Raw genomic sequence first — 16,258 nt, forward strand, 5'->3', positions numbered from 1 at the left:
AGCAGCTGGTGCATATCACAAGTCCTGGTTTTGTGATCACTGACGCCAGGCTCTGAAGAGTATTGATAATGGCTGGGGTCGCCCATCTTGTATAGTCACTGCCTAGAAGAAGGCAATAAAAACAAAACTTCTGTAGAAAAAAATTGTCATGGTCATGAAAAGACGATGATCACCTATGTCATACAACATGGCATATAATGGACAAGTTGTATTGAGTTTAATTGCTTAAACTGTATCTAGGTGTTCTAGGTATTTTTCTAATTCTGGTCAAGATGTTGACTGAAGTGGGACATTGCATTGCTGTAGGATTTGACGCTCTTTAAATGCGATGAACTGTGGCATTTACCAGTATTGTGAGGAAAGTCTTCACCCAGCAACTGATGAATCTATGGAATTTTCTACCACAGAAAGCAGTAGAAGCCAAATCACCAAATATAGTGCATGGATACATTTCTCATTGTTAAAGGGAATAAGGAACATGGGAGAAGGCGAGAATGGTACTTCAGAGCTTGATTAGCCAGTATTTGTGTTGAATGGTGGAACAAGCACAAATAATTGGCCCATTTCTTAACAGTGATTACTTAAAATCATTATGTCACTACCTTTTTTGAAGGAGCTAACACTCTGTTTTTGTATCCTCAGGCCCGATCGTAGAATACAGAAACTGAAGATTATTTTTGCCTGTTCTGGAACACATCATTTCTTGGGATGCCCTTCTCTTTTCTTTGTCTAAGACAACACCAAATTCCCATCCATTTTCCTTTGACACAAAGTGTAGTTCCTGATTTGTGAAGGACCATTTCTTCCTGAGCTCAATAGTTTGCACTGTGTGCAGGGAGTGGACAACTATTGCACTAACTGGCACGGGAGATCTAGATTAAAGCAGCATTGAAGAGCTGAAGTGAACAGCACACTTTGTTACCTGTTTTCTTTTCTTCCTTTTTCTTTTATCTTTTTTGTTTTTTGCTGAAGCCACTGACCAGGATATTCATCTGATGGCTTCTCAACTTCTCCCAGTGCACGTACTCGTCAGTCTTAGGCTACAAAGTTTTTATGGTATTTGTATAAAGTGCCTTAAGGTGATGCAGGACCATATAAATACCATCCCTACGTTACAGTCATCCATCATTTGGTGGGGGGGGGGGGGTGGGATGCAACTCAGACTTGTATGACATTAACTTCATCTGTTTCCATTGGTGAGAGTAAAATGGAATGTATTGGTGGAGGGGAGTGAAGAATCTGGAAGATTTTAGATATTTTTAATTTTTGAAAGGGACTATTTTCTTGGAGAAGTTGAGCTGGAACTCCAGATGAGATGTCATCTTGATGTATATATGTTAAATATGTTGGGGCTAATTTTGTTGCATTTGCACTCAGAAGGAAAGCTTGCATTGTGCATTTTAATTTTGTTCATGGAGGTTGCCCAGAAGTCTCCAAGCATGACCCTAGCAGAACACTAAGAATCCTACACTTTCCCCATCCTCCACCTTTTAGACTTGAATGTAGACTGTTCTGCAGCAACTGCACTTGGACTCGAGGAAACTTCTAAACGCAGGCATCCATTTTCCTTCTGACAGCAAGAGGAAGTGTGTCCCACAAAAAGATTGATGTGTATACACTTGTAAACATGTAAATACGTTTTTCTATCATCTTGTTACCTTTGATAAAATAATTAGTTACTGGGGCTGGAAGGAAATAGGTAGCATGTTGCTGTGAACTAAAGCTGTGAAGGGCACTGTTGCATGCAGCACCAACATCATTGCTATTTTCTGTTTTACTTGTGTAAATACATTAAGCAATCTATAGTTGGAAGTTGATAACGTAATGCAATCTCCATTTATGAATTGAAACGTTTGGATACAGCAACAAATCCTTTGCCGACCTGTTAGTGCTGAAGTGTTTAGTAATGAGGTTTTTACATTATTTCTTTTCCAGTGCCCCTGTTCTATTCACTTCCTTTGACTCCCCAAAGAAAAAGTACCATCTAGTTATGAAGCAGAAGCAAAAACAAAACATATTTTGACCTAATTAAAAACATCAGCCAACTGAAACGCAAACCTAATAGAAGCCTTCAATTACTGGAAACAAAAAAGGGAGAAATGGGTGGAAAAATTGTTCTGGCAACTATAGTACTTCATTCATTTTGCCATCCATCCATCCATTTGAGTCTTCAAGTGATCAGAACAACTAGTTTTTATTAGGGTATATGCATTGTATTCATTTTTTTGTCACTATCATAATCTCCAACTTTATCTTCTGTCTTATCCAGTGAATTGGAATTCATGGTGATTATTGACTTGAAGGGAAAAGAAGCTCCCAATTACCAAATCCACGTTCGCTGCACTTTGTTACACTTTTGAAGAACTGGCTTTGTTTCGTGCAGCAGCAAGATTGTCTAATCATTTTTTTAAAGATTAAAGCTTGGCACAGTTGAAAGTGTAGAGAGATGGTATGAGGGGCTCATTACTTTTATTCTCATATTGGATTAAAGTAATGTTCCCATTACTTGACGGAAGTCAATTGTGACATGCAGAAGTAGGTCCCTGCTGCACTTAAATATTGACCTCCTGTTCTTGGATATGTTCATGAAGAAATGTGTACATTTATGTTAGTTGCACCTACTGAATAAATCTAGGAGTTTATTTGGGCACAAAATGATCTATAATTTCACATCTTCCCTGCCCATTATATAGGCCTCACCCTGTTCTTAAAACCAGTTTTATGTTAAGATTTGTCTAGATAACAATATAACCATGCCTATAGAACTGTAAAAATGTTGATAGGATGCCATTGCCTTTACTTTTGAACCCTTTTGAGCACTGGTAATGGTATTGTATCTAAAATGTTCAAGATTTTCCATGGGTGTTATGCTGATAGATCTATGACCATTTAAATATTCTTGATATGTGATCTGACTTGTACATTGAAGAACATAGTTAGGTTTCTTCCCTGAACTTGAATGACTAATATCTGCGTTGTTGCCTGTTGCTGTGCCCTTCACAGTGTACTGGTAGATTGGCCTGATGTACAGGCAGTGTGAAGCAATGGGTCAGAAAATATTGTTAGTATCCTCCAGCCTGAGTAACAGCTGTCTCAGAGGCATCTGTATTTCGAACCAACTTCTGCACTTACAAACCATATTAATTTGTGTTTGAAATGCACTGTCATTCTGGAAGAATCCTTTTCAGTTCTCAAGTTCTGCCTGTCAAAGATTACTAGGCTGTTTGTTCCTGGCCCTATGGAATTTTCCACTAGCTGTGTGTTGAAGACCAGGGCAATAAACAATGCTGTTTGGGTACTTTGAAAGGAATTCTTTAAAACCGAATCTACGGTTGTTTGAAACTGGCAAACGCCCATGGGTCTATAAGTCCTGGAGTTGACTTTTATGGAGTGTTGGATTGCTGGTGATTCATCCTTGTGAAATTCCAAATTAAGTTGTACGGTGGTGTCCCAATGGTGAACCATTGGATTCTTCACTTAATTCCCTTCTCCTTTAAAATGAACATCCATTTTGCAAGTACTTGGGAATTGGTTTGAAAGAGTGCAGAAGTAGTTCAGGACTAGAATCCATTACTAAGTGTAATCCATACGTAAATAGGCACCTTGCACTGACAGTGCAATAAACAGTTTGTGCTTTGTATTGCCAACTATTTGTTATTGGTATTTTTAAGTTTTAACAAATTTGCCCCTGCATTTTGCAAAGTAAAATTCTAGGTGTGTACAGGTGCCTCTCGGACAGACATCCACTTTGTTAATGTGCAAAAATTATAGGGTTTACAAGATTTAAAATGCTGTAAGGTAAGTCTCAGTAGCAGAAAGCTGTGTTAATGCAAAGACTTGAGCATGGGTACCAGCTGTGTAAACACCTCTAGTTCTACAGGTACTTCATTTTTAAAAACAGCTATTATTGTGGCATGTTGGTATTAGAGTGGGTGCGAGGAGGAATTGACCAAAAGTAGCATGTTGCTCTTGTACTGCGGCTTTCTTCATCCACAATTTAAGAGGGGATTGTTCCACACACTTACTTCCCACCTTGTATATAAAATCAGACGGCAGTGTGCACATCAGATGCAAAGCTTGTGTTGGACTTTGAGCGTATACACTGCCATCATTAACAAACAAGCCTGGTGCCATGGTTTAACAATCCCTTCTGAAGCACAGACAAGTTGGAAATGTGTAGTAGTATTAATGCTTGGAGCCCCCTTTTTAAGGGTTGGCACTTAACTATACTATCCCCTTCATAGCTACAGGTGTTGGTAGCTATCAGGGGATAGAAGACTATGTCGGAGTATACAAACTTGTTTGATGTAGGGAAAGATGCTTAGTTTCCATTGTTGAGTGTGTAATCAGATCTCTGCCTCAACAATGATTTTTTTTCTCTTGTAAGCCAGCAAAATAGCAGTTAACAGCAGATGCTTAGGATAAACTGCTTTAAGAACTTAGTAGTTTACAGCTCTTTTTTTTAAAAAGTGTCTTAACTAAGTACTCATCTTTAGAAAAATTGTTTAAAAGGGTTGTGCTGTTTATACTAAATTCTTCAAAGCAGTGACTGGCTTAAGAATTTTGCAATTTTTTTTGGGAGGGCGGGATAACTTTTTAATGTTTATAGAATGAGATGAAAGCATCTTTCCCTTATTCTCCGCAGCATGTTTCTGATGTGTGAAGTCACAGCTTGGCTTGCAGTATCATCAATAAGCCCTTCACACATGAGGTGACAGTCATCTCATTCTATTTATATATGTGGTTTGGGTGGGTGGATCTGCTGTTCTGAGGACTACATCTGCATAGAAAGTGAGCACTTCAGACCTGGCATACCTGTAGTGTGATAAGTGAGGAAATTTCACAAGTCACTCTGGGTGACTTCATGTGGCCATCTGACAAAGACAGTTTGTTATTTACTCCAAAATGTTCAGTTGCTTTAATAATTGGGTGTCTTTTTTTCAATCTCCCCCCTCACTTTGAGGTGATGGAGTTCTTTTCATTATGCAGATGTTGTCCTTGGGAGGGTCTGGGGTTGGTCAGGGTCAAGAGTTATTGAAATAATTCCATATATGTATGTGTGTGTATATATATATATATGGATCTTTACCAAAGGGTTGGGGGGGGCGGGGTTGTTGTGAGTTTGGGTTTAAAAACAAATTTAAAAAGAAACCTGTTCCATTTCAGTGTTCAAAAAAAAATCTTGATGTTTCCCCAGTTTGAACAAAGTTCTATAAAATGGCGTCTTAAATAAAAAAAAAAGTTAAACCCGTTACGTTAAGGATACTGAAATGATAGGACTGTTAAGTGGTAACACATGAAAATGAATTAGTGTTACAAGTATGAAGCAGAGTCTACTTTAAAAACAACTGATTTGGTTTCCTATAATGAGTTAATTGGCTCTGAATGTTCCAGTGAAATAAAAATAACTTTACTTTTCAAACCAAACTTTTCTTTAAAGCTGATGTTATATGGTTCGGTTGTGACGAGATATGAATGCTTATTCAGAAAGAGTTAATTGTTTAGAGAAAGTTACAGAGTTGTGTTTTCATTTCAATAAAAAGTCACTGGAATCTAATTGTGTATCTGTGGTTTGATTGACACACAAAACTGAATAAGAAAACTTGTAATGCCTTGGTATGCAGCAGAAAATCTTGGTTTCAATGTTTGGCCTGTACGTTAGTAACAATCTGAGCATTTGAAGTGCTATTTATATTCATTGTGGATTTGAAAAGTGAGATCCGTTTGAATCTCTGCCTATTGATGAATAAGCTGAGACTCAGTTATATGATTCAATAACAAGTTTGAATGACTAGTAGTGACCTAGTTCCTGTTGACCACCAGGAACCAACATGAAAGAAAAACGGGTTGAAATTGGGTCTATACAAATTATGTAATTTTTCAAAGCAACAATTGTTTTCAATACTATTCTCCTTGACCCCACCACCAGCAAAAAAAAGTCTTGTGAAAATTCCAATTAATTTTTTTCCAATGTCATTATTCCTAACATGCATTAACCCTTGTTTTAACTTGCTATTTCATTGTATAAATTGAAAAATATTCTTTAGTTTGATTTGTTTTTGTGTAGCGGTCTTGTTTAATTATGTGAATGCCTTTCATGGGAGAATACAGCTCAGTATAATATGCAGACTTATGCATAATTTGCAGAACATCTGGTAAAGGGAAGGAGTGTAAATCTGAAGTATTTTGTAGCACTACATCTGTTTTGAGGAGACTTGGACTTTAAAATTGCAGGTCTTTGTGAATCTTTGGAATTGTGAAGCTGCAAACAGTAATTGCATTACAAAGCACAGCAAGTAGCTTTAGCTCTGGTTTGAGAGTGCTCAAAGCAAAGAATGTAGACCTGTCACTTGTGATTAGATGTGTCAATGGGAGCATTTGTCATGTAAAATGGATGAAGCAAGTCTGGTGAACTAAAACTTCATAAATTTAAAGCCACTCCTTTCATACCTGATACATCTTTTATTCTGTTTACCTGTCTCTTGAACAAATTCACTTGTTATCCAAAGAATGAACCTGAACTAGCTGGAGACTGTCACTATAAATTACTGACACAATGTGTTCTTAAGTGTAGGAGTATACATTCTGAATCAGATCTTGCCGCAGGGTTCCTTGGATTGAAAAATTAAATACAATAACATTATACTCCTGGGCTGCAGAAAAGATACAGGTGTGGAAATGGCTTTATTTAAACCTAATGGCATTTGTTGCTTGAGAATAGAGCAGCACCTTGGGTCATTTCTCCAGTAATCTTTAACAAAAATGAAAAAATAGATTATTAAATAATGCCATTCCTTAGGATCCAGAAGGTTCTTCAGAAGTCAAAAATGAGGCATAAATCTTGTGATTATAGTCATTTTATTAGATGTTCAAACAAGAAAATAAACTCTTAATGAAGGAGTCATGGTTGTCATGTATTTAAAAACTAGCTCAGATTAAACAGCTATAGGACATTCCATTGATAAGATTCAGTGGTGTGACAGACTTAAAGAATAATAACTGGCTGTACTGCAATTACTGTAACTGTTCAGTGAATTTTCACAAACATACAATTATATAAAAAGGTATTTAAGCCTAAAGTCGAGCCACAAGGAAAAAATAATTTCAATTTGGATTGAGCCAACATTCTGTACCCCACTACCTGATTCTAAATCACACATTTAGAATCATTGCAGCTGAAAATTGAGGAGAAAAACTTGCAATACCTGTGTCATGTATGTAACAATCAAATTATCCTCAGTTATGAAGATATCAAAGGCTATTTGTACAACTGACAATTCTCTGATTAGGTACACAAGTGAGTTTGAGCAACTTCATTAATGTTGGTCCTTGTACAACTGATTAATATGTAAACTAAAGGCACAGTAGGGCAAATATTATGACTTGTAATATCAAGTAGCACCAGCTTGTGTTTGATCCAGTCAATGAAATCCCATCCATCACATTTTTTTTTTGTTAAGCTGCTGCCTTATACAAATCTAATTGGTCAAATCAAGTTATATCTTCACACATCAGGTGTGTGAGTATAACATTCTTTGCCTGTAATGCCTGTAAATTAGGCTCTTCCTCTTCATCCCCCCCACCACCATTAATGACTAAGAGTTAATCTAATGCTATATGATTTTGGAGAACCATTTTATGCATTGCAACCATTTACTTTCTAGAAGACATCAGTCTTGTCATTGGCTTCAACTTTAGAAAGAGTGAACAGTTTTTAAATTTAAGTTCTTGCAACCTCATACATTGCAAATAAAATTGCTACAAAGCTAGCTCCTCCTGAAATGTCCAGTTTATATTTGAACTCGATAGAAAAATAAAGTCTCTGTATGTCTCATAGCAGGAAAGACAAAACCCAAATAAAATCCTAACCAATTAACTGGAAGGGAGGTGTAAGCTCTATTCCAACATGTAAAGGGTGTTATTCCATAAACTTAAACCATTTCTTATTGTCTGACAAGGAACCTTATTGAACTGTAATACTCTTTCAGTGGACATAATCTGTAAGCGTTCTGGAATAATTATTACATTTTAGGATGATGCAAAGTATAATTGCACAAAATATGCCCTGTTGGGAGGGTACTTTCTAAACTGAAGCAAAAGGCAGTTTTTTTTATAGTGAACTCCTGAAACCTGAAAGGAATTGCTGGCTTTGTCACAACAGTTGTAGGCATAGTTACTCAAAAGCAGTTTGGATCAGATTTGATACAACTCATTAGATCATGCTAATTTTTATTATATAAATGATCCAGTTCAAGATGATTGGGGGGGGGGGGCGGAGAAGAGATGTGATCGATGTATGTGTTGCTTTTGAGAACTGAAACTAGGATATAATGTAATGGAGGAACTTGGCAGACCAGGCAGCATCTGTGGAAAAGAGTAAACAGTCAATGTTTGCGCTCTGCACAAAATGGCGACTGTTATACTTTGCACAGACGCTGCCTGGCCTGCTGAGTTTCTCCAGCATTTTTGTTCTGTTTGTTGCTTTGCATTTCCAGCACTTGTAGATTCTACTTACATCAGAGATATAATGTCACTGTTGCTGTGATAATGAACTTTGCTCAAGGAAAAGAGTACGTTTCTACTGGCTGTACAGGAATGCCTAGTACTGGTGAGTATTTTGAAGTGTGTGGCATTTATTGCCATATCCAACAGCTAGAGGTATTGACAATATCTGCAAATTCATGTAATTGTAAGAATATATTTTGAGTCATCTAAATTGGCACATAGAGAAAACTGGTTAAAAATATAATCACAAGCAACATCAGAATTACCATATCCAGTAATTGCTGACTTTGTCCTCTGGTTGGTTTAATGATTTACTTACTGTAGCCTAGCAGTGTAGGCCATGTTACTAGAAGTAACTAGTCAGACCTCAGTGCTTGTTGTCTTTGTCTGTTATCACCTTAGCTTACTTGCAGTGGCTAGTGTGTATCAATTTACTCTTTTACTTTTTATGCTGAGTTGGTAACCAACAACACATGATAAGGTCCTTCCTACAGAGCGCCCGGTGCCTCCTTGTGTGCTTTCTTGAACAGGCCCACTCACCAGGAATCTGGATGTGTCCTCCCATTGGATCAATCCAAGCAGCAGAAACCTGTTAAGAAGTTGATTAAACAGCTTGTCATTCTTCAGTACAGCAATACAGAGGAGAACAAAATGATTGTTATTCTAGGTCCGGTGCAGGGTTTTTTTAAAAAGTACAATATGCATAAAGAACACAAACAACTATAAAATCAATTGCTTAAAATAATGTACAAGTTTTATACTTTGTACCATATACATAAAGTGACACCATATAATATGTATGCAGTGGTGAGGGGTGGTAGAGTGGATTAATGGATGGCGGTGTTTATCAACCTGACAGCTTGGGAGTAAACTTCGAGTCCAGTGGTCCTGGTGTGTGGATGCTGTGTTATCTCTTCACTGATGGGAGTGCAACAAACAGTCCATAAGCAGGGTAAGTGGAATCCTTCATGATATTGCTGGCTGCCTCCTGGCATCTTTTTATGTACATGTCCCTGATGGTGGGTAGACTAGTGCTAGTGATAGGCAGTTTTGACTAGCTGTTGTAGAACCACCCCCAGTCAGCTGCAGTGCAATTTCTATACCACAGTGATGCAGCTCTCCACTGCACATCTGTAGAAGGTCATGAGTTTAAATGGTTAACTAAACTGTTAATCAGCCTCTGAGATCAATAGCTTCAGGTAGTGACATGGGTCACTCTGTTCCCACCTCAAATGGGCTTAATTTAGTCTTTGGTGGTGGTCTGATGCTACGTAGTAAACCCTCTTTGTAATGCTTGTTGCTTGATCCTATTTATTAGTTCCACTTGTCCTGATAGCTCTGGATGATGTGGACAATGGAGGGACTATTCTATAGTCATCATTCAACATAATTACTGGCAAACACTTCTAGTGAAGTGTCCCCTTTGGTCAGAGTCAATGTGACATGGTAATCCCCTCTAGGAATGTAGTCCTTCAGAGTTTCTGTTGTATGTGTGTGGCAATGGCTTTTCTTATTGGAATAACTTCCATCCATCTTGAAAATGTGTCCTCTGTTACCAGTGCATCTGTGTATTCTTGACACTGGTAAAGAAATGTAGTCCACTTGTAAATGTAAAAATGGACAAGGTAGGGCAGGAGCACTTAATTCTAGTAGCTCTTCCACTGCTCCAGGATTCATTTTCTGGCATGTCATAATTCTTTAAAATGTTTTTCAAGCTTGTGCTCTGAACTTTGGATTCCACCACCATTGAGAGAATCTTGATAATCTTTTCCACTCCAATATGTCTCAGGATGCGCATCTGCTGTGCCAGATAGGAAGCAACATGGTTGGGGCTACCAGACTGTGACTAGTGTCATGTCTCCATACGCTACAGTTTAATTTCCCACCATTCTCCATCAGAACCATTTTTCCTTGTAGCATTGAGCTTGCATTTCTCAAATATCCTGTATGTTCTTTGGGATAGTTAAAATTTGTTTCCATAACTTTAGTTGTCAGATTCACTTTATCATTTTGTCCACAAACATATTTCCACAGCTTTCAACTGAGTTCACTTTTACATTTCAATACAGACACTTCTAACAGCAATTGTATAACATTTGATAATTGTACTAACCAGTCATTCTTGATTGCTGCTGGGGGGCAGTGGATCTAATGCTTTCCCAGTGTATATGACGAATAAACTCTTCTAGGGCTTCCAGGTGGGTACAGATATTGATTATAACTGACATTTCAATGACAAATTCTGCCATTATCCCTGATGAAGATGGCAGAATTTGTCATCAAAACATCAGTTATAATTGATACCTGTACCCAGCTGGAAGCCCAAGAAGAGTTTATTCATTCTTGATTGGGGGTTTGTACAACTGTAAGAAGTACCCTTTGCCTCCATAAAATTCCAAAGTAATGAACAATTCCAAACAACGTATTGTGAATCTGTGTAGATGTGGGCTGAATTTCCTTCTGCCATCTTACAGGCTACAATCAGGGTTTTCAGTTTTGCCAGTTGTGTTGAGGTACCAGGAACCATACTTCCTGATGTCAGCACTTCAGTTTCAGAAACCTTACCCATCCAGCCGTTTGATCTCCTCTCAACCTCTGCAGAATCACAGGTACATCTTTGTGATGGCTTGTATCTTCATGGCATGTTGATCGAGCAATACTGGAAACAACCAGGACTGCCAGATAGATATCTTGTACTGCTCATAAACATGGACCCCATCTTAGTGTCACATTATCCATAGGTTTTAATGAGAATCTTTTGTTCCCTCAGCTGGTGGAGAATAGGTAAAATGCCTTCCATATTGTCAAATCCATTCCAATTTGTTTTATTTTCAACATGACCATTTTGGCAACTTCTGGTTTCAGGCCATCCATAAGTTGACTTCAGTGGACCTTAGATACCACTTTTATCTTCATTTAACATTGAAACTCCTGATTAGCTCAATCATGCTGTTCATAGCATCCCTTGAATTCAGAAACATACTCAGAATTCTTTGCTTGCAGTTAGCTATCTTTCTCCAGCCAGTCTCTTATCGGGGTCTGTTCATCCGACAACTGCTTAATGGCATTCCAACCAACATGTATGTTTTGCTCATCTCCCATGTTGGTGTCAACTCTACAAGTCAGCTGTTTGACTTGATTAGGAGAAAACATTAGCCAGCATATGGATGTAGGCTGTATATGTTTTTAATGTGCTGGTGTTCAGCCCAAGACTTTGAGGCTTTTTTTTTTTTTTTTTTTTTTTTTTTTTTTTTGAGAGCATGAAACGTCTTTGGACTATCTATTTTTTTTTCTCTGGTTCAGGTAGTTGGTGAGAAACCGCCATTATAGGATCCAGCATCATTCATGCATGCCTTCATTTTTTTTTTGGTTTTTATTTGGGCAAGTCAAAACAACATGGTTGCCAACACTATTGTCCCATCATTGGGGACCTGAGTCACCCCAACCACAATCTATTCAAGCTGCTACCATCCGGGAAACTGTACCGCAGCATAAAAGCCAGGACGAACAGGCTCCGAGACGACTTCTTCCACCAGGCCATCAGACTGATTAGCTCACGCTGATTTGGGACTATGATTGCTCATTTAGATGGAGATGTAGCGTAAAGATTTTTACTCTTATGTGAAGGGTGGAAGAAATAAAGTCAATTCAATCACTTGAGTCAAGGGGTCATTGTAGAATCCATGCCACATCCATCCTGCAATTCCTCTAAATTCTTATGGTGGTGCTGCTTTGGATTATTGCCTGATTTACGAAGTGTATCCTAAGGAGGGGGGCCAAGTACAAAACCACCTTTGAAATCTGTCCTGTTTCTGATACAGCTGCAATTTATCCCTGAACTCCACACAATGCTTTTTGATCCGATAACTCAAGTGTTAATGTTCAATTGGCTCTTTAGACTTTGTGTTCCTGTCATACTGATTTTGTAACAAGTCAGACAAGTTCCACAAAACAGAGTCTCTATTAAGCAGCACTAGTACACTTTAACTTCAAAACAAAGCAGAGGAAAATAAAGTAGAGGCTATTATTTGGAACTTTGAACTTTGATTAACCTTCATTTCCTGTTTTTCATTGAAATAACTTGGACTCATTTCCTATCTCAGTTAATTATGGCTCTGAAGTCTTGGTGTTTACTGGTGGCAACTATTTTATTATGTGAAAGTGGATGCATAGAGTTTCCTCCTTGTGACAGGTAGGCATTTTAATTTTTGCCTATTAATGTAGTTGATATGTAAGATGCAGTTCAAAGCCGTCTCAGTAGATTTTAATGATAGACCATATGCCTCCTTGAGCCTCGCCCTGTTGTTAGTGGTTTCTTTAACTCTATATCCTTCTTTAACTAGATTTGATATTCTCAGCACATTAGGTATATATAATATGAAGAAATTCATCTTTGTTCCCTACCTGATAACTGCAGAGGCAAAGTGTAGATAGAGTAGCAGAGAGAAGCTTTATTGTGCAGTACGATTGATCAGAACAGCCCTGAAAGTCTGAGACTGTTCTGCTGGAGCACCTATGCGCCCCCTCCCGCTATCAAAACACATCGTTTTGTTTATTCAACCATTTCCCTGTGCCTTTGTTTGTATCAGAGGTGTTAATTTAATGAATGTTTCAATGCTTCTTGACCTCCAGCTGAGTAGTAAGGCTTTGTGCAGAGTAGGATCTTTCTGCAGCGTGCCTGAAATTGCATTTTTACCGGAACCCAGGTACTTGAGTCTTTTTATATTGTGTAGCATTCTTCAAAGTTAATCACAAAGTAATGACTTCTTTTAAACTAGAACACAATAGATTGTGCGGATGCTGGAAATCCAGAGAAACACAAACTGCTGCAGGAACTCAGCAGGTCAGGGAGCATCTCTGGAGAAGGAATAAACAGTCGATGTTTTGGGTCGAGACCTTTTATTAGGACTAGATAGGAAGGGGGAAGGAGCCAGAATAAGGTGGGGGAGGGGAAGGAGTACACACTGGAAGGTGATGGGTGAAACCAGCTGAGGAGGAAGGTAGGTGGGTGGGACAAGGAGGATGAAAAGAGAAGTATGGAGGTGTTGGGTGGAAAGGGTAAGGGTAAACTAGAATCGTGTTTCATGAAATATTTACTTCCTTTCAAAAAATAGTAAGGAAAGGAAGAGGGATGGCAGCAGTGATAGGGGACTCTATAGTTACGGGGTTAGACAGGCAATTCTGTGGACACAGGAAAGAAACGTGGATGGTAATTTGCCTCCCAGGTGCCAGGGTCTGGGACGTTTCTGATTGTGTCCATGATGTTCTGATTGTGTCCACGATATCCTGAAGTGGGATGGAGAACAGCCAGAGGTTATGGTACATATTGGTACCAACGATATAGGCAGGAAAAGGGAGGAGGTTCTGAAAACAGACTACAAGGAAGTTGAGAAGCAGGACCTCAAAGGTAGTAATCTCGGGATTACTGCCTGTGCCATGCAACAGTGAGCATAGGAATAGAATGAGGTGGAGGATAAATGCGTGGCTGAGGGATTGGAGCAGGGGGCAGGGATTCAAATTTCTAGATCATTGGGATCTCTTTTGGGGCAGGTGTGACCTGTACAAAAAGGATAGATTGCACTGAATCTGAGGGGGACCAATATCCTGGCAGGGAGGTTTGCTCAGGCTGTTGGGGAGAGTTTAAACTAGAATCACTGGGGGGTGGGAACCGATATGAAAAGACAGAGGAAGGAGCAGTTGCCTCACAAATAGAGAAAGCTTGTAGACAGTGTGAGAGGGAGGATAGGCAGGTGATAGAGAAGGGATGCACTCAGACTGATGGTTTGAGATGTGTCTATTTTAATGCAAGGAGTATCATGAACAAAGCGGATGAGCTGAGCTTCCAGCGTAGATCAGTACTTGGAGCTATAATGTTGTGTCCATTACAGAGACATGGATGGCTCAGGGGCAGGAATGGTTACTTGGAGTGCCAGGCTTTAGATGTTTTAGAAAGGACAGGGAAGGAGGCAAAAGAGGTGGGGGCGTGGCACTGCTGATCAGAGATAGTGTCACGGCTGCAGAAAAGGAGGAAGTCATGGAGGAATTGTCTACTGAGTCTCTGTGGGTGGAAGTTGGAAACAGGAAAGGGTCAATACTGGGTGTTTCTTTGTAACGGACATCAAGGAGCAGGTAGGGAGACAAATTCTGGGAAGATACAATATACTTTATTGTCGCCAAACAATTGATACTAGAACGTACAATCATCACAGAGTTATTTGATTCTGTGCTTCCTGCTCCCTGGATTACAAATCGATAGTAAATATTAAAAATTTAAATTATAAATCATAAGTAGAAAATAGAAAAATGGAAAGTAAGGTAGTGCAAAAAAAAACCGAGAGGCAGGTCCAGATATTTGGAAGGTACAGCCCAGATTAATAGGGATATTAATAGGGTTGTCATCGTGGGAGATTTTAATTTCCCCAATATTGATTGGCATCTACCGAGAGCAAGGGGTTTAGATGGGTTGAAGTTTGTTAGGCGTGTTCAGGAAGGTTTCCTGTCACAATATGTAGATAAGCCTACAAGAGGAGAGGCTGTACTTGATCTGGTACTGGGAAATGAACCTGAGAGCAGTGGGAGAGCATTTTGGAGATAGTGATCACAATTCTATCTCCTTTACCATAGCATTGGAGAGGGATAGGAACAGACAAGTTAGGGAAAGAGGAAATATTTAATTGGAGTAAGAGGAAATATGAAGCTATCAGGCAGGAACTTGGAAGTATACATTGGGAGCAGATGTTCTTAGAGAAATGTAAGGCAGAAATGTGGCAAATGTTCAGAGGATATTTGTGCATAGGTACGTTCCAATGAGACAGGGAAAGGATGGTAGGGTGCAGGAACCAAGGTGTACAAAGGTTGTTGTAAATCTAGTCAAGAAGAAAAGCTTATGAAAGGTTCAAAAAAAAACTAGGTAATGATAGAAATCTCGAAGATTAGAAGGCTAGCAGGGAGGAGCTTAAGAATGAAATCGGGAGAGCCAGAAGGGGCCATGAGAAGGCCTTGGCAAGCAGGATTAAGGAAAACCCCAAGACATTCTACAAGTATGTGAAGAGCAGGAGGATAAGACATGAGAGAATAGGACTAATCAAGTGTGACAGTGGGAAAGTGTGTATGAAACTGGAGGAAGTAGTGGAGATACTTAATGAATACTTTGCTTCAGTATTCACTATGGAAAAGGATCTTGGCGATTGTAGGGATGACTTACAGCGGACTGAAAAACTTGAGCGTATAGACATTGAGAAAGAGGCTGTGCTGGAAATTTTGGAAAGCATCAAGTTGGATAAGTTGCCGGGTCCGGATGAGATGTACCCCAGGCTACTGTGGGAGGCAAGGGAGGAGATTGCTGAGCCTCTGGCAATGATCTTTGCATTATCAATGGGGACAGGAGAGGTTGCGGAGGATTGGAGGGTTGCAGATGTTGTTCCCTTATTCAAGGAAGGGAGTAGAGATGGCCCAGGAAATTATAGACCAGTGAGTCTTACTTCAGTGGTTGGTAAGTTAATGGAGAAGATCCTGAGAGGCAGGATTTATGAACATTTGGAGAGGTATAATATGATTAGGAATAGTCAGCATGGCTTTGTCAAAGGCAGGTTGTGCCTTACGAGCCTGATTGAATTGTTTGAGGATGTGACTAAACACATTGAAGGTAGAGCAATAGATGTAGTGTATATGGATTTCAGCAAAGCATTTGATAAGGTACCCCATACAAGGGTTATTGAGAAAGTAAGGAGGCATGGGATCCATGGGGACCTTG

At 39.1% G+C, this 16,258-nt stretch overlaps 2 protein-coding genes across 7 annotated transcripts in view; both read left to right on the forward strand.

Moving 5' to 3' along the window:
* ddx6 (DEAD (Asp-Glu-Ala-Asp) box helicase 6) overlaps positions 1-5,557 on the forward strand; it is a 47,497-nt gene extending 41,940 nt beyond the window's left edge. For all 3 annotated transcript variants that reach the window (XM_072238152.1, XM_072238154.1, XM_072238153.1), the window contains exon 14: positions 643-5,557. The gene's annotated coding sequence lies outside the window, so the exon portion shown is untranslated. The remainder of the gene's footprint in view (positions 1-642) is intronic.
* A 3,851-nt stretch (positions 5,558-9,408) lies between these two features.
* The window catches only part of treh (trehalase (brush-border membrane glycoprotein)), a 47,720-nt gene continuing 40,870 nt past the window's right edge, over positions 9,409-16,258 (forward strand). The window contains exons 1-2 of one of the 4 annotated variants that reach the window (XM_072238156.1): positions 9,409-9,457; positions 12,609-12,697. In XM_072238156.1, coding sequence (XP_072094257.1) covers positions 12,615-12,697 — 83 coding nt within the window. In that variant the 5' untranslated portion in view covers positions 9,409-9,457; positions 12,609-12,614. Of the gene's footprint in view, positions 9,458-12,558; positions 12,698-16,258 lie in introns of those variants that run through there. The other 3 variants (XM_072238158.1, XM_072238157.1, XM_072238155.1) reach the window with 3 other exon arrangements.

The sequence above is a fragment of the Mobula birostris genome, chromosome 20 (genome assembly GCF_030028105.1).
Source record: "Mobula birostris isolate sMobBir1 chromosome 20, sMobBir1.hap1, whole genome shotgun sequence".
In the NCBI taxonomy this organism is placed as follows: domain Eukaryota; kingdom Metazoa; phylum Chordata; class Chondrichthyes; order Myliobatiformes; family Myliobatidae; genus Mobula; species Mobula birostris.